Here is a 25,489-nt window from a genome sequence, read left to right on the forward strand (position 1 = left end):
GTCTTTAAATTCTTAATTACAACTTTTAAAAGATATTTTAAAGGTGTGAATAATTAAAAACACTTTTTTTCTGACATTTTTGTTGATTCTCACGGACACAGTTCAGATGTGTAGCTTCTCACATTTTTGAGCAGATATATAGAGGATGTTTTTGAACACAGAAAAAACAAAAGAGAAGTTTGTAACTTCACACAGGGATATAAAGTACAGCATAGGGAATGTAGTCAATAATATTGTAATGATTATATATGGTACCAGGTGGGTACTAGACTTAGTGCGGCATCACTTTGTAAGTCACATAGTTATTTAATCACTATGTTTACACCTGAAACCAATATAACAAAGTATGTCAATATAATTAGAAAAATTTTAATATTATTTAAAAAAGAACTTTGGAACTTCAGTAATCTGTTCTACATGCAGAATCTGTAGGGTAAGGAAGACTCAGGCTCTGGCATTAGGAAGACTTGTACTGGAGTCTTGCTCCATGACAAACTAGAGTCCATGTGAAAGGTGACTTAATCTCTTTAAGCTTATGCTCTCATGTCTGTGAATGCCTACCTCACAGTGTAGTTGTGAATATTAAATAATATATAAAGTATTTCACTCAGTGCCTGGCTAATTGTATGCACTCATGAATACAATAAATTTTTCCACTTGTTAAAAATATTAAGCACTCACTATGCCCAGACAATGTGAAGTGGGTGCTGCTCTAACAGCAATAACAGGAAGTTAATAAGTGATGTAGCAACAGCTGACCCAACGGGCAGCAGGCAGCAAAAAAGTTAGTATTGCATGGTGGAAAGACGGGGCAAAATGTTTAGTAAAACCTTAACCTGAACTTATTTGGAAGGAAGATGAAGTGCCCCTTAACCTGTGGCCACAAGGCAGGGAATTGGAAACAAATTGTCATGAGTGTTGGTTGACTTATTAGTGCTTCAGAGAGTCATTAGAGGAGATAAGACAGCTCAGGGCAGGATTTGCTGGTTTGCAAGCAGGTATGAAAAAGGAACAGAGAGGCCAGTACTTTCCATAGGGTGGGAAAAGCTGATGGTGCTTGGAGCTTAACAGTAGAAAAGAAGTTTGAAAACTCCTTAAAGCGACCAAAACCAATTAAGACTCAGTCTGGCAGCAAAGATCACATAATTGGTATCATCTTCCCAGCCAAGTCTGATGATCTGAATGAAGCTACCATTAAAAAGAGGGAGAAAAGAGAGAGAGAGGAAGAGAGGCAAAGATATATGGGCAAGAAAGCATAATCAGTCAAGCTCCGGACTACAGATGATGAAAAATGTTGGCTGTGGCCACTGGCATGTGACTAGAAGCAAACAGATGAGCAGCCTATGAAGTTTCTGAGAAAACTACATTGCCATAGAAACCATGAGCTGGGACCAGAAATTCCTTGAACTGTTTACACCTTGAAAGAACCTTGGGCTCTTGATGTGAATGAGCAGGAGTATTAGGACATGACACCAGTTGCCAGGAAGGACGTACAGTTCCATCAGCCCAGTGAGGGCTGTGGCTCTCCCCACCTTCTCTTTCCAAATGGAACTTTTATTGCCCCTGCCCTGTCTTGGTTGTGTGGGACGCAGGTAACTTTAACTTGGGTGTGGGGGGTTAGGGGAGTTGTTGCTTTTAGTTTCTGTGTCACTGGGTGATGAAGCGTCTCCTCCAGACCGGCTGCCGAGAAGAGCACATCACAAGGAGGTCCTAACTCTGCACTGGGCAGGCACTGAGAGGGATGGACGGGTCTCTGTGTGGAAAGAGCATAAAATGGCTGGTGGGAAGGGTGCCCTGAATTTCAGACTGTGATGATTCACAAACCTGTTCCCTCATCTCTTTGGGAACATGGCTGCCTTTCTGACCATACTTACAGGACACCCTTGCAGTCAGAGGTGGCCGGGTGAGTAATATCTGAGTGGCAGAATGAAGTCTAAAGGTGTTTTCACCACCTAGCCCATAAATCCCTCCCCCTAGTCCTCTAATCTCTCTCTCTTTGTGTTTAACTTTGTTATATTTTTTTCCTCTCTCTTTTTAATTAAATTTATTGGGGTGACACTGGTCAACAAAATTATACAGGTTTCAGGTGCACAATTTTATTTATATTACCTGCACACTGTATTGTATGATCACCACTAAAGTCAAGTTTCCATCCATTACTATTTATCCCCTCTCTACTTCCTCTACCTCCCCCCCCCCCAGCTTTGTCATATTGAAATATGCTCAGGAATCTTGGAAGCCATGTGTCAGAGTTGAGGGCAGAACTTCTGTCATCTTGGGTCCCTAAATGCTGCATGGAGTACAGTCCCACCACCCAGGTGAGGGCCTGGCACAGGAGAGTCTCAATGCACACATTTGCTGAACGGCTGCCGTGGACTTTGGATGAAAGGATTAGTGGGCACAAAGCAGGTAAAAGCATGGAGAAGAAAAGTGTTGGAGGCTGAGGGACTAGCATGAAGGGAGGAGGAGAATACCACATGTGAGGACCACAGGAAAGTCAATGTTGAACTAGAGACTTAGCACATTTAAAGCATAGTAATTCCCAGTCTTGCCTCCCTCAAGTCATGCAGACTTGAATTGGCATGTGGCCCAAAGGACCCGGAATAAGTTCAGGAACCCAAGCGAGGGGACTTTCAAACTGAGGGCATCTGGGCTGGTGCATGTTTCAATGTTTTGCTGGTCACAGTCTTACAAATAAGGACAGTAGGTGAAGGAGGGCATTCAACGACAATACTGAGGATGCAACAGAAAGTATGTACGAAGGGGGCTGGACTCTGAGAAAACTTGGGCTCTAGTACCCTTTTATGAGTGTGTGGTTATTTTAAAAAGTTACCTACTCTACCTTTTAAAGTATTTTTCACTATCAAAGATTATTATTCTGGTTCTTATTGAAAGTTTGTGTATTTGTGTATAGAACTTTCACGGATGTGCAAAAGGGAAGACATTCTTTTCTTTAGTAACAAAGTCAACATCGTACTTACAACTTTCAAGCTACAGTTGGCTATTTCGGTGCAAATAGCTTTAAGAGACGAAATAAAGTTAAATGTAAGAGGGTCCGTTTCCTTCCTGAAGCTTATAAGGAGTCGAACTTTAACGCTTCGCAAAACTAAGGCTTCTCTTATTTTTCCGTCCAAGTCTGGCCAGTAAGTCCTGTAAAAATAATATCCATATGGGTAAGAATAAAGAAAGCAAGTTAGTTTTGGAAAGCAAATTTATTAGACTTAAAAAAACACTGATGTTAATCTGATCATTGCTTTGTTCTATAATATACACATGACCTTGTAGAGTACATTGATAAAAATATAAACTCCTTGGATTAGGGTATCAAGAATGATGCTTTATGGAGACCCAACCCTGCCTAAAATGAGATTTCTCATCTCCAGGCCTTGGACTGTATGGACAGAGGGCACGGGCAGACTGACCACCACCACATGCCACCTTCACTGTACTACCACTGCTACTTGTGCTCCAAGAATCAGCTTCCCAACAGAATTCCAGGTAGAGGCTTGAGCAACATCTCTCTCCCCAAATACCACTCTAACTTCTTCTTTGGTAACTGTCCCCCAGATGAGCTTCTGCTCTGGTTATCAAGTGCTCCACACTCTTATGTCCAGACTGTCTTCTTTGCTCCTGACCAAGCTCTCCACTACTCTGGGCCCTGCACACCATCCATCATGCAAACAGTTTCCACTGCTGACTCAGCTTTGTCCTTGAATCCTTAACCTTTACCGTCACTGACTCTGACTCTTCCCCAAGACAACTTCTCCTAAAGTTCTTTTGTATTTTCTCCCACAACCTGTCTACTTGGTTTAGGATGTGAGGTCAGCCTTCCCCCTCTCCAATACCCTACACAGTGTCACTTCCAGAACTGACACTTAATACTCATGTTAAACACACACACACAAACTTTCCCATATTAAAGATAAGCCTCAAATAAGTACTGTCATTTGTAGAACTTCTGTTTACTCATTGAATCATTCCTTTTTTTGGTGAGAGGAGGGGATACAGTGAGGCAGATTCCCACATGTGCCCCAACCAGGATCCACTCAGCAACCCCATCTGAGGCCAATGATTAAGTACTAAGTTATTTTTAGCACCTGAGGCTATTGTGCTCCCATGGAGCTATCTTCAGTGCCCAGGGCCATGCTCAAACCAACTGACTATGGGATTGGAAGAAGTGACAGATAGTCACTTCTCCTAGTGCCCTGACTAGGAATCAAACCCGGGACATCCATATGCTGGGCTGACACTCTATTTACTGAGCTACTGGCCAGGGCTCAAATCATTCTTCAATTCTGGGCTAATTCGCTGTTTGAAAAAATTATATAGTATTCAAAATCTCAGCCCATCAGCTTTGTAATCATTGCATCTCCAAAGGTCTCCTCTGTATCTGACCCTGGTCTCCTGTCTCTTGGTCCTTGAACTCTCTTATTCACACCAAACCTGCCCTGTCACCTGTGTGGCCCAGATCTATGATCCTTCCATCAACTCCTCCTGTTCTTCCTTCCCTGATCAGACACATCTCAGCTCTGGTCACTTGAAGAACACTTGCTCCTGTCCATTCCTCTGGCTCTTGACAAAACCTAAATCTTGGGTGAGTGCTACAGTTCCCCTAGTATATTTCTACAGCCACAAACCTGAGCACTATCCACCTTGTACAAACTGGAGCAAACACACTCATGCTGGGCCCTCAATGTCATACAGCAATCCACGTCTTTGTGTTGGGTTATCTTCACCTCCTGTACCTTCCTGTGATTATTCTAAACTTAACCCTCTCTAGAGAAACTTGTTTCTTCCTTCATTCACAAAACTGAGGTTCTCGGTCATGGCCTTCCTCAACTCTTTACCCACTATAGCCACACACACCCTCCACCCCTTTCCCCTGGGCTCAGAGGATAAGGCATCCTGCTCACGGCAGGCTTGAACTTGCCCTTTCTCCCCAGGCTGAGCCCTTAACCCTCTACAAGTGCACTCAGTCATTCATTCCTTCCTAAGAATACCTTCAACTTCGTGTAATTTTTGTCCTTCATTTCATTTTAATATTTTTATCGAATTTATTAGGGTGACACTAGTTAACATAATCATACATGGTTCATGGTTCAGTTTCCCAACTTTACAACACATCTCTGTACACTGCACTGTGTGTGAATCCCCCAAGCCAAGTCTTCGTCCATTACCATAGTCTCCTCCATTCTTCCCTTCTCCCAGCAATCCCACACTGTTGTCTGTGTCCACATGTTTTTTTGTGTGTTCTTTTTTTTTTTCTTTACTCTATCTCTCCACCTCCCTTGCTCCCAGGGGACATAAAAATGACTTTTTGACTTCATGTCTATTTTGTCTGATACAAATACAGCTATACCTGCCTTCTTTTTATTTGCATTTATTTGGAATATCATCCTCCACCCTTTCACTTTGAGCCTATGTGTATCTTTAGAGCTGAATGCCTAAAAAATTTCTCCAGGATAACTTAAAGACAAGTAACCAATCTGAGTTTTAAAATTATTTTTTATTTATAGAATTTAAATATAACCTGGCTCTTTGCACTACTTCTTATGTCCCTGATGATTTTTCAGTTTGAATGCTGAAGACATTGAAAGTTTTGAAATGACAAAGTATGATAAAAAATGCTCTTTGAATAATGGCAGAAATGGTAGATTAGTAATGAAAATGCCAAATATCAGGTAAGTTTCCAGTTCTTAAACATTCTTTTAGTTTTCTCTAACTTTTATATTTCTGAGCTATTTTATAATCACCATACTAATTCTTCTCCCTGGGCCAGGAAAGATTTTAATTTTGTTTGTGGAATTTTGTGGAATGAAGGTTTTGTCAAACATAAGAAATTATCATCTGATTCTAACACAACCTTGACAATATTCGCCTTCTGAATAATAACAAAACTAGGCAAAACCTATCTGTTATGTTGCAAAATCTCCCCAAAGTGAAGCTGAAGTCTAAAAACTAAACCTAAAACCACATAAACAATGAATGGGAAAAATGTACAAAGAGAAATAGAAAAGATTTTGAGAGAGAGAGAAAGAGAGGGAGAGAGAGAGAGAGAAACATTAGTTTGTTGTCCAGTTAGTTGTGCACCCCATTGATTGCTTCTCATATGTGCCCTGAGGGGGGGCTCGAACCTGCACCCTTGGGAATGAGCCAGCGCCCTAAGAATCGGTGACCCTGGGCTCACACTGGTGACCTTGGTGCTCAGGTAAGATGCTCTATGCACTGCATCACCGACCTGTGCACTAAAGCAAAAGTGTCTTATTAATGTGTATCTTAAAATGCTTTTCAACTGTCATTAGGAGTAATCACTTTCTGGTAAAATAACACTTTTTGCAATCATATAGTGATTTGCATAAAGAAGCTGCATATTATTATACATATGTGAAGTTCGTACCATGAAATATATTCAAGCAATATAGAACACATTTAATCATTTAACCTCAGCAAATGGTTATTTTGTTTCTTTTTTTTTTTTTTTTTTTTTTTTTTTTACAGAGACAGAGAGAGAGTTAGAGAGAGGGATAGATAGGGACAGACAGCCAGGAACGGAGAGAGATGAGAAGCATCAATTATTAGTTTTTCGTTGCGACACCTTAGTTGTTCATTGATTGCTTTCTCATATGTGCTTTGACCGTGGGGCTACAGCAGACCAAGTAACCCCTTGCTCGAGCCAGTGACCTTGGGTCCAAGCTAGTGAGCTTTGCTCAAGCCAGATGAGCCCGCGCTCAAGCTGGCGACCTTGGGGTCTCAAACCTGGGTCCTCTGCATCCCAGTCCGACGCTCTATCCACTGCGCCACCACCTGGTCAGGTAGTAAATGGTTATTTTGAAATTGTAATTTCCCAAATTAAAAAATCTCAGGTCATACTCTTAGAAATGGACAGCACTTGGAACACTTTTCTGGATTAAATGTATTATTCAAAACATTTGCAAGCACCTAAATATCTGCATTCCTAGCAAGAAAGCAAAAGGGACTGTCTGGGGCATAGCCACAAATTTATGCATGTAGTGCTCTTATTCCTCTAGGGGCATGCATTCTGCCCCTGAATTTATTCTAAGTATTTCCACACTTACACAATGAGGAGTAATTGTTAAATTTCTTCATTTTAAAGATGCTCCCTTCCTCATACAAGTTGTGGATTGACTGATATCATACACATTTTATTTTATTTTTTTATTTTATTTTATTTTTTATTTTTTTCCAAAGCTGGAAACGGGGAGGCAATCAGACAGACTCCCGCATGCGCCGGACCGGGATCCACCTGGCATGCCCACCAGGGGGCGATGCTCTGCCCATCTTGAGGCGTCGCTCTGCTGCAATCAGAGCCACTCTAGCGCCTGAGGCAGAGCCCACAGAGCCATCCTCAGTGCCCAGGCAAACTTTGCTCCAGTGGAGCCTTGGCTGCGGGAGGGGAAAAGAGAGATAGAGAGGAAGGAGAGGGGGAGAGGTGGAGAAGCAGATGGGTACTTCTCCTGTGTGCCCTGGCTGGGAATCGAACCCGGGACCCCTGCACTCCAGGCCAACGCTCTATCACTGAGCCAATTGGCCAGGGCCAACATACACATTTTAAGTTTCTTTCTCCTTTAAGTTGAAAAGATACGAAAATTTAGCATTTGATGAAGACTGACGTGACTACAACAATGTGATAAATCTTTTAAAAAAAATATTTTTGTAATGTTTATTTTTTATTAAAAAAATTTTTGTAACGTTCATTTTATTGATTTTAGAGATAAAGGAAGGGAGAGAGAGAGAGAGAGAGACAGGAACATCAATCTGTTCCAGAATGTTCCTTGACCTGGATTGAACTGGCAACCTTTGTGCTTTGGGATGATGCTCTATCTAGCCAACCGAGCTATCCGGCCAGGGTGTGATGCATCCTTTAGGAAAAATCTTGCCAGACTACTCAGGTGCAGTGTGTCCTTCGGGTACATTACATCTCAACCAAAAACTTTCCAAAAAGTTTTTCAAATAATTTAAATTTTATTTTTCAAATAAGTTCCAAGTTCAAAACAACCTAATCTTCATTCTGAAGTTGCTCTAATACCTCTAATGTAAACTACTGAGGTACTGCTGTAGGGTGAAACCCTGAGTCTTTAAAATAGACTGAGGGGAGAAATGCATCATGGATAAGTTGCCAATGCACATCAGGCCAATTTGCATGACATGCGACTTAACATGACCTGATAGCATCTCAGTGCCCAGTCTGGTTTCTCCAGTGGTCTTCAGTTTAGCGCCTGGCCCAGGAGACCAGGTTCTAAGTCAAGGTTATGAACTCACTGACCTTTTGGTACTTGTGCTGGAGATGGGCAGGTAGTCCATGACGGCGATGTACACGTACTGCTTGGCATCATCGATCACGCTATAGATGGCGTCGATGTCAAAGCTTCTGTTTTTAGGGCAGAAGAGTTTGGGAGAATTCTGTGAAGACACAAAACCAAACTTTTAGAGTATTAACTCTTGTCTCTGGGAAGTTGAGAGAAGATAATTTATTACTTTTGGGGGTTAGATGTAGGGAGAGAGAGGCAGGAAGAGGAAGAGGGAGAAGAGATGAGAAGTATCAACTCATAGTTGTGGCATCTTAGTTGTTCATTGGTTACTTCTCATATGTGCCTTGATGGGGGGGGGGTGGAGCTCAAGCTTAGCAAGTGACTCTTTGCTCAATCTGGTGACCTTGGGCTTCAAGCCAGCGAACTTGAGATCATGTCAATGATCCCGCGCTCTAGCCAGTGACTTTAGGTTTTCAAATGGGGAACCTCAGTATTCGGGATTGATGCTCTGTCCACTGTGCTACCACAGTAAGGTTTCTTTTTATTGCAAACCTACTTTCCAATTATTTATGAGATAAGATATATATATTTTCAGTTTTATCAAAGTTGAGGCATGTAGAGATCAAGTGTGTTGTGATTGGTCTCAAGTCTGTCCTTTAAGCCTATTTTGGGAGGGAATTCTTGCTTTCAATACACGTACCTCTGATTTGTGGAGGAATGCTCCAGCTCTAAACTTCTGCAACCTTGGAGTACATTTTTGTCACACACAGCTGCTAATTTCCCCTGGCATCAGCATATAAAAGTTATATACATATAGCAAGCAATTCACTCTAGAAGTCATTTAATCTGAAAGGTTATGTGGCTATAAAAATATTCAAGACAATCTAAAAAGCTTGTTTTTCTTTTCTCCCTGATCCTTCATCAAGATAGAAAGAGGAATGTTGATTGCTGAGAAAGGGTCATCAATAATTCTAGAGTAAAAAACTGAGAGAGTTATTAAGGTGCTCAAATTCACCAGGAGAGTCAGGGAAAAAAAGATACTCTGAAAGACTTAAGTAAAATGAAAAAGAGGCAAATTACTCTTGAAGTATTTTTCTCTTGTTGTTCAAAGTGTTTTCTATCTTTAAAAAAGCATAGGGAGCTTTTAAACCAAGTTGCTATAGAAAGGGCAAAATATACCTTGGTCTTCTCATTGTTTTTCTCGTAGAAAGGGCTGAAAATGATGTTTCTGGAGTTCCTGTGCACAATGCAAGAGGTGTTTAACATCAAAAGGCCAAATCAATGGTTTCTGGAAGCTGGAAAACCAGTTCCAGGACCTTCATCGAATGTTCCCTGGTAATGGAGGTCAGGGCCCCTCATTAAAAGCTGGTGAACAGTACCCCACACTGTGCTGGCAGAAGGAGCCCCATGCCAGATTGGATAGTGGAAGCTGGAGCTGTTGGACTGATGCCCCTGCCAGAGTGTGGGGTGAGAAAGGAGCCTGTGGAAGTCACAAGCTCTCTAGGCAACCTTGTTCAGTCATCTTGACAGTTAAGTGTCAGAATGAGTTTGTGATCATTTAAATCACTTAATTATAGTGGTACTTTGAGATACGAATTTAATTTGTTCTGTAACTGAGCTCATAAGTCAGTCAACTCATATATCAAACTGCGGATACTGGACCCGTGCACCAAAGCGCCAACCAGTGGCAGCTTCCCAAATCACGACTCGTATCTCGGAAAATTCGCTCGGACTTTGAACAAAAATATGGACCGAGTCGCAGCTCGTATCTTAAAAAAATTGTATGTTGGTGTGTTCGTCTCTCAAGGTACCACTGTACTTTTCTTTTGAAATAATGATGAAACCTCCACGTTAAAAAAAAAAAAAGAGAATAAAAATCAAACAAGCAAAAACAAAAAAATATAAAATAACAAAAACAAATAAAACACAAACAAACAAAAAGCAGCTCTAGGTCTGCACTTCCCCCCAGCACACCCGTAGACACTTCATTTATCACCCAGGCTGACAGCTGGTATTCCTGCAGTGTCTGCCCTTGTCCCTCCCTCTCACTCCCAACAACAGGTTCCCTCATTCAGGTGCCAGTGTTCTGCTGAGGTTTCTACAGATCTCATTTCCTTGTTTCTGTGATATTAAACAAACACGTGGCACTCTGAGGACTGACTCCTTGTCTCTGAGTCCAGTCTGGTATTATTGGCAGGGATGTACCCATGGCCGCCCGTTTCTCTGCTTCCCTCATATGCCCACCACCACACCATCTGCAGCCCAAACTGAAATAATCACCAATCCACGGTCACCTTCCACCTTGTCTGTCTCTGCTGTTTGCTCTGCCAGCCCCTCTGTTTTGGTGCTACTGCCTATTAGAATGCTAGGCTTCTTTAAGTTCCTGCTCAGTTTCCTCCATGAAACTTTCTTGTATCCCCACCCAGAGACTACGGTCTCCACCCTCTCTCCTCCCATAATATGTGTATTTGTTACATTCTTTAGCATTTTCCAACTTATAAACTTGCCCTTGTCTCGTCTCCCTGCCTAGACAGTTACAGCTTGATTTCAGGGGTGGTATTTATGGACAAAAAGTGGCCACATAGTGATAGATATGTGAATTCCAAACTGCCCTCTTGATATTCCACTTCTGTCAGACATCAACCTTACTGGACTATCGCACCTGAGACAGAGGAATTCCAAGAAGCTGGCAAGCCTCCCAAGAAGGAGCATTCCAGAAAGCTGAAATCATAAAACTGTAAAAGGAAACATACCAGAACTTTTGACTCAGTACCCCCTCAGGCTTTCCAAAGTCCTATAAAATTTACCTCATAGTCTGTAACTGGTGCTCTTCTCCCCGGAGAAGTGCCCAGCAGGATTCTTTTCTTCCTTTTAATAAAGCCTGTTACTCTGGTCTTTTCGGACTCCCATGGATTCCAACACATAATAAACCTGACAAACTCAGGGGAGGCCTGTGTGGTGGCCTTACAACTCACAGACCAAAAATAACCACACAGGATGCTCTGAAAGCAAAACTTTCTAGCTAAGCCCAGGTCATGGAGGTTACTTAAGTCTTAGGGTGGTATTTTTCCTTAACAAAGGTCTGTTGTCTTTTTCATTTACAATAACATGCCTAATCATGTATCTTGGAAATGTAAGAATAACATGCCTTTGAAATGTAAGAGTGATCTTTTATTCCAGATCCCACAATTCCCCTCATTGTTATTATCATGTTGTTAACTCTCCTATACCTACCTACCCCTGTAAAAGAAGTATGTGTCTATACTTTTACTTTTTATCGAATCCCAAAGATTGCTTTCCCCCACCTCCATAATCTGTCTGGCCCTAAATTACTAGAGATCATATGGTTAATTAACTTTTGTGTTCCATGAGAAAAAAAAAGAATTCATATTTATGTCATAACTTAAAATATATATTTATCCATGTTAAGTTTTTAATCATTTAAGATATAATTTTGGAAAGCATAATTCATAAAGTCTTCAATTATATATATATTTGTGTGGGTTAACTTAGTTGGTACTGTCAGCTTATAAAAATATAATATGCAGTTTTAAGATATTTTATAATGAATATTTTGAATTTAAATAAATTTGTCTTGATTATTTGTTTGGCTTGTATTACTCAGAAAACCATATGCATCCTGAAACTTTTTATTGATTTTATGGCTAATAAAATTGATCTAACATTTATTATGGCTTTTAGGGAGCCCTGAATGAGGTGCTGGGAATATTAATGATAAAGGGAATGCAAAATATGACCTTTAGAGCTTTATAAAACAGTGGGAATGATGATCAATAAACAAATGTTTATTAAAATGTGACAGGCCCTGGCCAGTGGCTCAGTAGATAGAGTGTAGGCCTGGTGTATGGATTTCCCAGGTTCAATTCCTTGTCAGGGCACACAGAAGAAGCGACCATCTGCTTCTCTCCTCTTCTCTATCCCCCTTCTCTTCCTCTTCCCCCCCCCCCCCCCAGCCAGTGGCTCAATTTGCTGAAGCATGGTCCTAGATGCAGGTGCTAAGGACTGCTCTGTTGGAGTGCAGCAATCTCAGGTGCTAAAAATAGCTTGGTACTTGAGCATTGGTCCAAGATGGGGTTGCCAAGTGTATCCCAGTTGGGGTGCATACAGGAGTCTGCCTCACTATCTTCCCTCCTATCAGCTAAAAAATAAAATAAAAACATGACAGACACTATAATAAAGGTGAGATCAAGGAGCTCTGGGCAAATAATACTAATTCCAACAGTGGAGGTTTTTGTTTTTATTTTATACCTGTAAGATTTTATATATCTGAAGAAATGATATCCAATTAACATCTACTGAATTGAACTTAAAGGTAGGCTTGGTATTAAGAGGAAGAGGAAATTAATAAGTCATGATGATAACATAAATAAAAATTTAAAAATAAAGGCATTCTATAGTTGAAAAGAGTATTCTTAAAGGAATGTTTCAGAACTCAACTTATTTTGTAGTGAACTATGTATTTAATAAAGAGCAATTTACAAATTTGTCTTGGAGGACAATATCTTATTGTCTTTGTATTTTAGCAAATTTTGTTAAAGGCCTGAGCCCTCTCTCAGTGCACGTAGATGTATTTAACTTTGGGACAGACAAAGGAGGACCCTCCCCCTCCTTGTTAAAGGTCACAATTGAAATTTATGCAGCAACCATGTTCATTATTTCTAAGGTTTAAACCAGAGACTCGAAATCCAGCAATTATCTGAAATTGCTCATAATTTATTATTTCTTGCTGTTTCCTCTCTGTTCTACTGGACCTGGTTGAGCAAGTGTCCCTTGGGGTGTGATATCACCCTGTTGCCACCCGAATTCAGGGTCCCTTGGCAAATTTCCTATTGTTGCTCATTTACAAATTGAGAATTATATCTGGACTTCTTGTTTTCCAGGGCTGTCTTGTGAGGAAATAAAATGGAACATATGAAATAATTTTCTTAATAAAGTATTCTATATAATAACCTACTTGCTACTGCATTCTTAACCTCTACACAAACCAAAAAAAAAAGGGTTTTTTTAAGCTCTCTTTGATTAAAAAAATCTTTCACAGTCTATTTTCTGCTATTCACATTTATGTGAATTTGTTAAGATGACTTCAACTTCCTCTTTTCTTTCTACTGCTCCATTTCTAAATTTTTAGATTGTGCTTTCATTTGGTTTACCACAGAGGCATTTCATTTGCATGTATGCATTACATCCCTAAAAGAAGAATCTCAGGATTTTCCCTCCTATGTTTTTCCCTTTTGCTTCCTCGTGGTCCATGATGCATGCTGAGGTTGACAATACAGCGTGACCAAACTGATGGGAGGTAGCAGGTCATTCTGCCATTTCTTTGATCTTTGAGTTGTACATCAAGTCTGGGGCTGATCCCCGCATACCGCTGAACCTGCTTGTGAGGATCACAATCATTTTTCTAGCTCTGTGATCATCAGTGACTTCAAATTTGCCAATGTATCCATGCGTCACCATCACAGAAGCCAGAGGGTGATTCTGCAGCATGTCCTCTAAGAACCTGACGTTTGTCATTCTTCTTGGCATTACTGGTGCTCTTGAAAGCATCTACTAGGACATTCACTTGCACCACTATGGCAGCATAGAAAGGTGGTGGAAAAGTATGCTTGCATTTTATTTGTTTGTTCGGGTTTTTTTGTTTTGTTTTGTTTTGTTTTTACAGGGACAGAGAGAGAGTCAGAGAGAGGGATAGATAGGGACAGAAAGACAGGAAGGAGAGAGATAAGAAGCATCAATTCTTTGTTGCAGCACCTTAGTTGTTCATTGATTGCTTTCTCATATGTGCCTTGACCGTGGGGCTACAGCAGAGTGAGTGACCCCTTGCTCAAGCCAGCAACCTTGGGTCCAAGCTGGTGAGCTTTTTGCTCAAACCAGATGAGCCCGCGCTCAAGCTGGCGACCTCGGGGTCTCGAACCTGTTTCCTTCCACATCCCAGTCCGACACTCCATCCATTGTACCACTGCCTGGTCATGCATGCTTGCATTTTAATGCACAAAAAGGATCTAATTTGCTCTCCAACAAAATGCTCTTCACTGACATAAAATTCATTGGTCTAAAAGCACTGGTATCAATCAATGGAGACACCACCATATTAAATTGAGAGTGTGGTGTAAAGAAGTTTTTCTAAACCTCAGATTTAATCTGAAGTTTGATGCAAGTAAACATTCTAAGGTCTCACACGAGGTGCAGTGGATCAGATCCTGGGTGAAGGTGGGGAGACTATCAATCTGTATTTTAAAGAGGCTCACCAGCTGGTACTTTAAAGTTTGGTGAGAGGGCTGTAGGCCTACATATTTACACTGCCTACTGCCAGTAACACAGTGGTGACAGCTGTGATGTGTGGGCAGCAGAGTGATAAGGGGGAGTGGGGAAGGTGGATGTGGTGGTGGTTTTTCAATGAAGTCAGATGACTGGGAGCTATGCAAGGAGTCTTTCCTCCTGGGTGGGTCTCTTGCCCTCCAATCTCAATCAAGAACAACAGGTTTGTTTTTGTCTGTTTTATACAAGGAGGTTCTTTCAGATTGATTCCATCACAGGGTCCTATTGCTAAACACAAGTCTTAGCATGACTGATGTAGGCATCAAAGATACGAGCTGGTGCAGAAGACATATGCTGGTGGCTCTGTGGGAGCTTGCCAACGGAGGCTCTTTGTGCTGTAGTAAATAAACTTCATATCCTCATTTGTAACATGGTTATAACCCTGGATATACCGTAAAAGATGACTGTGAGGGCCAAATCAGTAACACAAAGTACCTGGAATTAAGAATGATGATGGACATTTATTATTGCCATCATCATTAGGGACAGTATTTTACTGAGCAGAGTGGACAGATTTGAATTCTTCAAGGACTGGACTAGAACTGACCTGTCGAATTCATTTTTGCCCAACATAACATCACACTCAAACATCCCAACTTAATAAAGGGCCCAAGGAGGGGGAGTGGAGGAGAAGGAGGGCAAAACTCACCGACACAAAAGCTTGAGATTTGGTTTCGTTCAACTGAAGTTGCAATTTCCGTTCATTGTCATAGACTCCATAGAGCCTCTTGGACCAGGTCTGAGGTACTCTGCTCTTGAATTTTAATGAACTATATAAAGCGAATATCCTTTGTAAATCTAGGACCAGGCAGCTGCAGTTGTAAAAGATGACACCAAGTTCTTTCATCTGTGAAATTAAAATTGGAAGCATTAATGCCATGTGTGTCTGATGGTGTTAGTTTCAGAGAAAAAAATGCACAGAAATAAAGTAGTGGTGAGATTTTTTTTCTTGCACTTTTATACAGAAGTACATAGATGTGTTCACAATGCAGAATATGGAAATGATGCATCATAAAAGTACTCAAAATTTAAGGCAAATTTTTGCTTTCCTTTTGCGTTTGGACTCTTACAGATAATTTCCCCACATTCACCTACACTTTTCACTTCAGTTTTGTTTTTTTGACATTAAATTTTTATATGAATCCCTAAGTCATGTAGCAATATAAAGGTTGTCTTTTTTTAAAATTGATTTTTAGAAACAGGAAGGGAGAGACAGAGACAGAAAAAGAGAGAAAAACTGACTAATTGGACTTATTCCACTTATTCATGTTGCCATTGGTTGATTCTTATATGTGCTCTGACAGGGAATCAAACCTAGAACCTTGATGTATTGGGATGATACTCTAACCAATTGAGCTATCTGGCCAGGGCCTAAAGGTTGACTTTTAATTGCAGCATAACTGAGTGGTTTAGATCAGTGGTCCCCAACCCCCGGGCCGCAGACCGATACCAGTCCATGGGCCATTTGGTACTGGTCTACAGAGAAAGAATAAATAACTTACATTATTTCTGTTTTATTTATATAAATATTTAAGTCTGAACGATGTTTTATTTATTTATTTTTTTTTTAATAAATTTTTATTAATGGTAATGGGATGACATTAATAAATCAGGGTACATATATTCAAAGAAAACATGTCTAGGTTATTTTGTCATCAAATTATGTTGCAAACCCCTCGCCCAAAGTCAGATTGTCCTCCGCCACCCTCTATCTAGTTCTCTGTGCCCCTCCCCCTCCCCCTAACTCTCTCCCTCCCTCCCTCCCATGTCCTCCCTCCCCCCCCACCCTTGGTAACCACCACACTCTTGTCCATGTCTCTTAGTCTCATTTTTATGTTCCACCAATGTATGGAACCATGTAGTTCCTGTTTTTTTCTGATTTGCCCATTTCACTCCTTACAATGTTATCAAGATCCCACCATTTTGCTGTAAATGATCTGATGTCATCATTTCTTATGGCTGAGTAGTATTCCATAGTGTATATGTGCCACATTTTCTCCATCCAGTCTTCTATTGAAGGGCTTTTTGGTTGTTTCCATGTCTTGGCCACTGTGAACAGTGCTGCAATGAACATGGGGCTACATGTGTCTTCACGCACCAATGCTTCTGAGGTTTTGGGGTATATACCCAGTAGAGGGATTGCTGGGTCATAAGGTAGTTCTATTTGCAGTTTTTTGAGGAACCACCATACCTTCCTCCACAATGGTTGTACTACTTTACAGTCCCACCAACAGTGAACGAGGGTTCCTTTTTCTCCACAGCCCCTCCAACACCTGCTATTACCCGTCTTGTTGACAATAGCCAATCCAACAGGAGTGAGGTGGTATCTCACCGTAGTTTCGATTTGCATTTCTCTAATAACTAATGAAGCTGAGCATCTTTTCATACATTTGTTGGCCATTTTTATTTCCTCCTGGGAGAAGTGTCTGTTCATGTCCTCTTCCCATTTTTTTATTGGATTGTTTGTTTGTCTGTTGCTGAGTTTTATGAGTTCTTTGTAAATTTTGGATACTAGGCCCTTATCTGAGCTGTCGTTTGAAAATATCAGTTCCCATATAGTTGGCTGTCTGTTTACTTTGATATCAGTTTCTCTTGCTGAGCAAAAACTTTTAATTCTGATGTAGTCCCATTCATTTATCTTTGCCTTCACTTCTCTTGCCATTGGAGTCAAGTTCATAAAATGTTCTTTAAAACCCAGGTCCATGATTTTAGCACCTATGTCTTCTTCTATGTACTTTATTGTTTCAGGTCTTATATTTAGGTCTTTGATCCATTTTGAATTAATTTTAGTACACGGGGACAGGCTGTAGTCGAGTTTCATTCCCTTGCATGTGGCCTTCCAGTTCTCCCAACACCATCCGTTGAAGAGGCTTTCTTTTCTCCATTGTGTGTTGTTGGCCCCTTTATCAAAGATTATTTGACCATATATATGTGGTTTTATTTCTGGGCTTTCTATTCTGTTCCATTGGTCTGAGTGTCTATTTTTCTGCCAATACCATGCTGTTTTGATTATCGTGGCCCTATACTATAGTTTAAAGTCAGGTATTGTAATGCCCCCAGCTTCATTCTTTTTCCTTAGGATTGCTTTGGCTATTCGGGGTTTCTTATAGTTCCATATAAATCTGATGATTTTTTGTTCCATTTCTTTAAAAAATCTCATAGGGATTTTGATGGGAATTGCATTAAATTTGTATATTGCTCTGGGTAATATGGCCATTTTGATTATATTTATTCTTCCTATCCAAGAACAAGGAATATTTTTCCATCTCATTGTATCTTTTTCGATTTCCCTTAACAATGCTTTGTAATTTTCATTATATAGGTCCTTTACATTCTTTGTTATGTTTATTCCTAGGTATTTTATTTTTTTGTTGCAATCGTGAAGGGGATTATTTTTTTGAGTTCGTTTTCTAATATTTCATTGTTGGCATATAGAAAGGCTATGGACTTTTGTATGTTAATTTTGTATCCTGCGACCTTACTGTATTGGTTTATTGTTTCTAATAATCTTTTTGTGGAGTCCTTCAGGTTTTCGATGTATAGGATCATATCATCAGCAAAAAGTGATAGCTTTACTTCTTCTTTTCCGATATGGATGCCTTTTATTTCTTTGTCTTGTCTGATTGCTCTGGCCAGAACTTCTAGCACCACGTTGAATAAGAGTGGAGAGAGTGGACAACCCTGTCTTGTTCCTGATTTAAGGTAGAAAGTCCTCAGTTTTATGCTGTTTAATAGGATGTTGGCTGATGGTTTATCATATATGGCCTTTATCATGTTGAGATATTTTCCTTCTATACCCATTTTGTTGAGAGTCTTAAACATAAAATTGTGTTGTATTTTATCAAAAGCCTTTTCTGCATCTATTGATAAGATCATGTGGTTTTTTGTTCTTTGTTTTGTTGATATGGTGTATTACGTTAACCGTTTTGCGTATGTTGAACCATCCTTGAGATTCTGGGATGAATCCCACTTGATCATGATGTATTATTTTTTTAATATGTTGTTGTATTTGGTTTGCCAGTATTTTGTTTAGTATTTTAGCATCTGTATTCATTAGAGATATTGGTCTGTAGTTTTCTTTCTTTGTGCCATCCTTGCCAGGTTTTGGTATGAGGGTTATGTTGGCCTCATAAAATGTGTTTGGAAGTATTGCTTCTTCTTCAATTTTTTGGAAGACTTTGAGTAGAATAGGAACCAAGTCTTCTTTGAATGTTTGATAGAATTCACTAGTATAACCGTCTGGGCCTGGACTTTTATTTTTGGGGAGATTTTTAATAGTTTTTTCTATTTGCTCCCTGCTGATTGGTCTGTTTAGGCTTTCTGCTTCTTCATGACTCAGTCTAGGAAGGTTGTATTGTTCTAGGAATTTATCCATTTCTTCTAGATTGTTGTATTTGGTGGCATATAATTTTTCATAGTATTCTACAATAATTCTTTGTATTTCTATGATGTCTGTGGTGATCTCTCCTCTTTCATTTTGGATTATATTTATTTGAGTCCTGTGTCTTTTTTCCTTGGTGAGTCTTGCCAAGGGTTTGTCAATTTTGTTGATCTTTTCAAAGAACCAGCTCCTTGTTTTATTGATTTTTTCTATAGTTTCTCTGTTCTCTATTTCATTTATTTCTGCTCTGATTTTTATTATCTCCTTTCTTCGGCTGGTTTTGGGTTGTCTTTGTTCTTCTTTTTCTAGTTCCTTAAGGTGTGAAGTTAAGTGGTTTACTTCGGCTCTCTCTTGTTTGTTCATATAGGCCTGAAGTGATATGAACTTTCCTCTTATTACTGCTTTTGCTGCATCCCAGAGATTCTGATATGTCGTATTTTCATTTTCATTTGTCTGTATATATCTTTTGATTTCTGCGCTTATTTCTTCTTTGACGCATTCATTTTTTAGAAGTATGTTGTTTAGTTTCCACATTTTTGTGGGGTTTTCCCCCTCTTTTTTGCAGTTGAATTCTAGTTTCAAGGCTTTATGATCAGAAAATATGCTTGGTACAATTTCAATTTTTCTAAATTTGCTGATATTGTCTTTGTGGCCCAACATATGGTCAATTCTTGAGAATGTTCCATGTACACTAGAGAAAAATGTATACTCTGTCGCTTTGGGATGAAGTGTCCTGTAGATGTCTATCATATCCAGGTGTTCTAGTATTTCGTTTAAGGCCACTATATCTTTATTGATTCTCTGTTTGGATGACCGATCTAGAGCCGTCAGCGGTGTATTGAGGTCTCCAAGTATGATTGTATTTTTGTTAGTTTTTGTTTTAAGGTCAATAAGTAGCTGTCTTATATATTTTGGTGCTCCTTGGTTTGGTGCATATATATTAAGGATTGTTATGTCTTCTTGATTCAACTTCCCCTTAATCATTATGAAATGACCATTTTTGTCTCTGAGTACTTTTTCTGTCTTGTAGTCAGGATTAGATATGAGTATTGCTACGCCTGCTTTTTTTTGGGTGTTGTTTGCTTGGAGTATTGTTTTCCAGCCTTTCACTTTGAATTTGTTTTTATCCTTGTTGCTTAGATGTGTTTCTTGTAGGCAGCATATAGTTGGATTTTCTTTTTTAATCCATTCTGCTACTCTGTGTCTTTTTATTGGTAAGTTTAATCCATTTACATTTAGTGTAATTATTGACACTTGTGGGTTCCCTACTGCCATTTTATAAATTGCTTTCTGTTAGTTTTGTATCTAGTTTGATTCTTCTCTTTTGTTTTTCTATCATTTGTTTTTGTTTGTTTGTGTTCCATACTTCTTTCCTCTGTTGCTACCTTTTTTAAGTCAAGTGTTTTTGTGGTGGTTTTTTTAAGGGTGGTTACCATTAAGTAATGAAAAGGGTACCTACCATATTCATTGTAGTACCCTATCTTATAAGTATTTCTGCACTTCATCATCCCTTGCTATTGTTAATCTCCATCCTCTCCCCCCTTTTTTTCCTTTGTTGTCACAGTTTAAGTTTGGTTTTATTGTGTTCTTGGTGGAGCTGTTACTTGTGGTGTTGTTTTCTTTTGTTCTTTGAATCTGGTTGGAAAACCCCCCTTAGTATTTCCTGGAGTGGGGGCTTTCTGTTGATAAATTCTCTCATCTTTTCTGTATTTGTGAATGTTTTTATATCTCCTTCATACTTGAAGGATAGCTTTGATGGGTATAGTATTCTTGGCTGAAAGTTCCTCTCTTTCAGGGCTTTAAATATTGGGGTCCACTCTCTTCTAGCTTGTAGAGTTTCTGCTGAGAAATCTGATGATAATCTAATAGGCCTTCCTTTATATGTTGTACTCTTCTTTTCCCTGGCTGCCTTGAGAATTTTTTCTTTGTCATTGGTTTGTGTCATCTTTATTATGATGTGCCTTGGAGTGGGTTTGTTGGGGTTAAGAAAACTTGGTGTTCTGTTTGCTTCTTGAATTTGAGGCTTTAGTTCCTTCCACAGGCTTGGGAAGTTCTCGTCTATTATTTGTTTGAGTATATTCTCCATTCCATTTTCTTTCTCTTCTCCCTCTGATATACCTATTATTCTTATGTTATTCTTTCTGATGGAGTCAGACAATTCCTGTAGGGCTTTCTCGTTTTTTATTATTTTTGAGTCTCTTTCTTCTTCTCTCTGTTGTGCCTCAAGTTGTTTGTCTTCTATTTCACTAATCCTATCTTCAATCTGGGCTGTTCTGTTAGCTAAGCTTGTTACCTCATTTTTCAGCTCGTGAATTGAGTTTTTCATTTCTTTTTGATTTGTTTTTATAGTTTCAATTTCCTTGGTAATATATTCTTTGTGTTCATTGAGTTGTTTTCTGATCTCCCTATATTGCCTTTCTGTGTTTTCTTGTATATCTCTGAGTATTTTTAAGATTTCTATTTTAAATTCTCTGTCATTTAGCTCCAAGGCTTCCAATATGTTAAGTCTTTTCTCCATAGATTTTTCCACATCTATTTGTGTTACCTCTCTTTCTTTTGTATCCATAATATTCGATTTCCTCTTTCTTATCGGCATCTGAGGGTGGTCTTATTGATAGCACTAATTAGAATTAAGAAAGAGTAAAAAGAAAAAAAAAAAAGGGTAAAACACCCCACAAAAAAAACCAGTAATAATTTATTATTTCCCCCTTTTTTTCTCTCTTCTCTTTCCCTCCTCTCCCCTTCTCAGGGAAATATCGTGCCTATAATGGAGGGCCTGATTTGGGGTGAAGAGTTCAAGGGGCAAAAAAAAAGGGAGTAGGGACCTACTAAATGCAAAAAAAAAAAAAAAAAAAGGAAGAAAATCTTAGACAAGCATAAGATGATTTGCTCGTAAGTGATGGTCAACTAAGAGATATAATGAGAGGGATAAGAGGGAATCAGAAAAAAGGACCAAAAAAGAATAATAAAGAAGAAAAAATAAAAATAATAAGTAAAAATCTGTTGTATTAAGTGGAGCGAAGACTAAATACAATGGAGACCTTGGGTTGGGAGGACCCAAAATGCCACAAAAATAAACAAACAAGAGAAAAAAAAATAAAAACAAAAGCAAAAAAGAGAAATAAAGCCAAAAAAAAGCCTTGAGTCCCAAATTAACTAATTTGTTCGTGATTGAGGATTATATGGGAGGAAAGTAAAATGAGAAAAGAAAAAACGAATAGAAAGGAAAAAATAAGAAAAAGAGAAAAACGAAGGAAGAAATAAAATAGGAGGAGAAAAAAACAAAATAAAGCAAGACAAAAAAAAACCAAAAAAAAAACAAAAGAGGAGAGAGTGAGAGTTAAGTGTTTTGGAGTATAACCTTAAAGGAGGGTGAGGATGAAGAAGAAAAATAAAATGCAACACTCATCGGTAGTGTAGTTCAAGAAAGGGGAAGCATAAGATGGGCAGAGAATAGAAGGACCGAGGTGGAGGAAATAAAGGCAAAAAGATAGAAGAAACAAACAACAACAACAACAACAACAAAAAAAAAATAGTGGATCAAGTTGTAAAGTCTGTGGGTTTTTCTTGATTTTGAGAGGTTAACTTCTTCCTTTTTCTTTTCTCTCCCTCTTCCTGGTCGGTGACTCTGTACCCCAGGCTCTGCCCCTGTGTCACTCTTAGGTAGGGATTTGCAGTTGATGGGATTCTATGGCAATGTCATATAATTGGCTTTAGTCTTGCTGGAAGTAAAGGCTTGTTGGCGTTTGCAGGGTCCAACGATGAGAGAGTTTGCTTTCCTGGATTCTCTCTCCTAGTCCCCCCTTTCTGAATTAGCAGCCTGGTGATCCAGCTATAAGGCTGCAACTGCTTCTGCCTGGGGAGTAAGAGGCTCAAAGAGCTGGGAAATCCCCACTCTATCCCCACTCAGTGCAAGGCTTTGGGAAAGGCTCTGAGAGTCAGGGCCTCCAGTGTAATCAGGCGGGGGTGGGAGTCAATTGTTGTCAAGGTGACTGTTCAGCGCCTATCATTTAGTTGGACCTCTCAACCCAGGCTTTCCACACTTTGTAGCCTGTTTTTGCAGGGAAGAAGAGGCACTAGTCTCTGCTTACGACTAGTGTAGTATAGACCTTATTATCTGCCAAGTCCTTCTTGTTAGCATTTATCCCTGAATATGGAGGCTCTATCAATCAGAAGTTGCCCCCGCCCCTTTAGCGAGAGGCACTAAAAAATATCACGCCTCTTGTCTTGGATCGCTGAACTGAGAGAGATCTTATCAATTAGAACCGAGGGTGCGCAGATTTTATGGGTTAAGCTAATTTCAGTGATTGGGTCGCAGTTGTGCTTCTGAAGGTATTTTAGGCTGCCTGCGCATGCCCCTCCCCCAACGCTTGATTGTTAGCTTGAATGGCTGGGTGAGGTGCCCCGCCCACGGAGAGAATCTCCCAAGCCTCTCCCGCTCGCCCCGCCGCTGGTGGCTGGACCGCACCAGGCGCAGGATAATGGAGCCCCCTGGGTGTGCGGGCCAGCAGGGCGCCCTGGGCGCGTGGAATGCCCAAGGCACGCGTGTGAATGGGGCTCTCCGGGCACCGGTGGCCGGCGACCCCCACTCGCAGTGTGCGGGCCGCTGGGAACGTCAGCGGTGCTCAACCAGACCGGGCGCGCGCGCGCGCGGCGGCTCGTGGCGGCCGCTCGCGGTGGCGGTTCTCGGCGGCCGCTGGCGGCGGCGGCTCGCGGGGGCTCGGGGCGGCTCGTGGTGGCGGCTCGTGTCAGCCGCTCGCGGCGGCTCGCGGTTCCCAAGTATATGGGCTGACTCACCGCAGGCGCACTCCCTCGCGGCTTGAATGAGCGTCGCTGCTGCTGTAGCTTCCTCCACACCCTCGTCTCTCAGATTCAAGTGATAACAGTCCTTTTGCTTTCAGTTTGTGTGGAACTCCGGAATGCTCCGAGGATAAATTTTTCTGTTTCTAGTTGATAAATTTGTTGTGATTTAGGGGAGAGCTGTCGGACGAGCTTCTCACGGCGCCATTTCCGTGACGTCACTCTCGATGTTTTATTTTTAAAAAATGACCAGATTTCCTCTGTTACATCCATCTTGTCTCGGTCACGTGATACATTTATCCATCCCACCCTAAAGGCTGGTCTGTGAAAATATTTTCTGACATTAAACCGGTCCATGGCCCAAAAAAGGGGGCCATGGTTTAGATAACAGATTCTGGAGTCAGAATGCTTGGAATTAAGTTTGAGTCCACAATGTTCTAGCTATGTAACTTTGGGCAAGATACTTAAATCCTTGGGCTTCATTTTCTTCTTCCATGAAATAGAGATAATAGTATTTATTCCAAATAGTTGTTATGATGCTTAATATGGTTAATGCATGTAAAGGGCTTGGAAAAGTATTTACCACATGATAATCACTAAAAGTATGTTAGCAATTATTATTCTTATTAATGCTGCACAAGCCTCAAGAATAATAGAACAATAGATTCTTGCAATGAAGAAATTACAGAGATCATTTTGTCCACCTCTCACAATGCACAAATGAGGACAGTAAACCTTTTACAGGTAAGAAGAATACTAGAGAGCTAGTCTGCAGCAGATTAAGAATTTGAATGCAGCTGTTCTGACCTTGATCAAATGCACCCAGGATCATAGCAGCACTGGCTTCATTTGTATCCAGTACCACATTGTAAAAATTACAAATGATTTCTTTTTTTTTAAGTGAGAGGAGGAGAGATAGAGAGACAGACTCCTACATGCCCCCTGACTAGATTGACGCTAGGTCCAACTGAACTGTCCTCAGCACCTAAGGCCAATGCTCGGACCAACCAAGCCACTGGCTATGGGAGGGAAAGAGAGAGAAGGGAGAGAGAGAGAGGGAGAGAAGCAGATGGTTGCTTCTCCTGTGTGCCCTTACTGGGGATTGAAGCTGGGATGTCAGCACACCAAGCTGATGTTCTATCCACTGAGCAAACTGACCAGGGCCACATATGATTTCTAATTTAGTTAATACAAGTAACAATATGAAGTTTTAGTCATAAAAAAGCAGCACAAATATATATGCTTAATGATCTGAGCACCCAGTGAGGGCTTTGTTAGGGACACCATACAAGTCTAAATGCAGACAAAAACATGAGCATTGTCCAAGCCACGAAAGTGACCAAACAGCCCCATCCTGGCTAAGATGAGTGGCTGCTCCTTCATTATCTACTATGACTTTAGCATGACTTCATTTCTCTTCCATAGAGATTAGAGTTATTAAGATACCTGGTCATAAAGTTGCCTCTACTTCCTGACAGCATCCAATCCTGAGCAAAACTCTGTTTCCTTAAATCCTCCACCAAATTACCTAGCGCAAGTGCAAATTTTATAGAAAGTCCTTCATTAAACCCACCTATGGAGACACCCCATGATCTGTCTCAGTGTGCATTCTCCCTTGTTGAAATGGCTAGTTGAACTTCAGCATGCCCACAGGGTCTTGCTGGGGGTCAGTGATACCCTCCTATCCCCACAACACCTT

At 40.3% G+C, this 25,489-nt stretch overlaps 1 protein-coding gene across 3 annotated transcripts in view; it reads right to left on the reverse strand.

Annotated features, from left to right (window-relative positions):
- PLD5 (phospholipase D family member 5) overlaps positions 1–25,489 on the reverse strand; it is a 287,657-nt gene that overhangs the window by 16,606 nt on the left and 245,562 nt on the right. For all 3 annotated transcript variants that reach the window (XM_066236396.1, XM_066236384.1, XM_066236406.1), the window contains 3 exons: positions 15,259–15,456; positions 8,285–8,421; positions 2,982–3,150 (listed from right to left, as the gene is read on the reverse strand). In XM_066236396.1, coding sequence (XP_066092493.1) covers positions 2,982–3,150; positions 8,285–8,421; positions 15,259–15,456 — 504 coding nt within the window. The remainder of the gene's footprint in view (positions 1–2,981; positions 3,151–8,284; positions 8,422–15,258; positions 15,457–25,489) is intronic.

Source organism: Saccopteryx bilineata, chromosome 1, assembly GCF_036850765.1.
Source record: "Saccopteryx bilineata isolate mSacBil1 chromosome 1, mSacBil1_pri_phased_curated, whole genome shotgun sequence".
Taxonomy (NCBI): Eukaryota; Metazoa; Chordata; class Mammalia; order Chiroptera; family Emballonuridae; genus Saccopteryx; species Saccopteryx bilineata.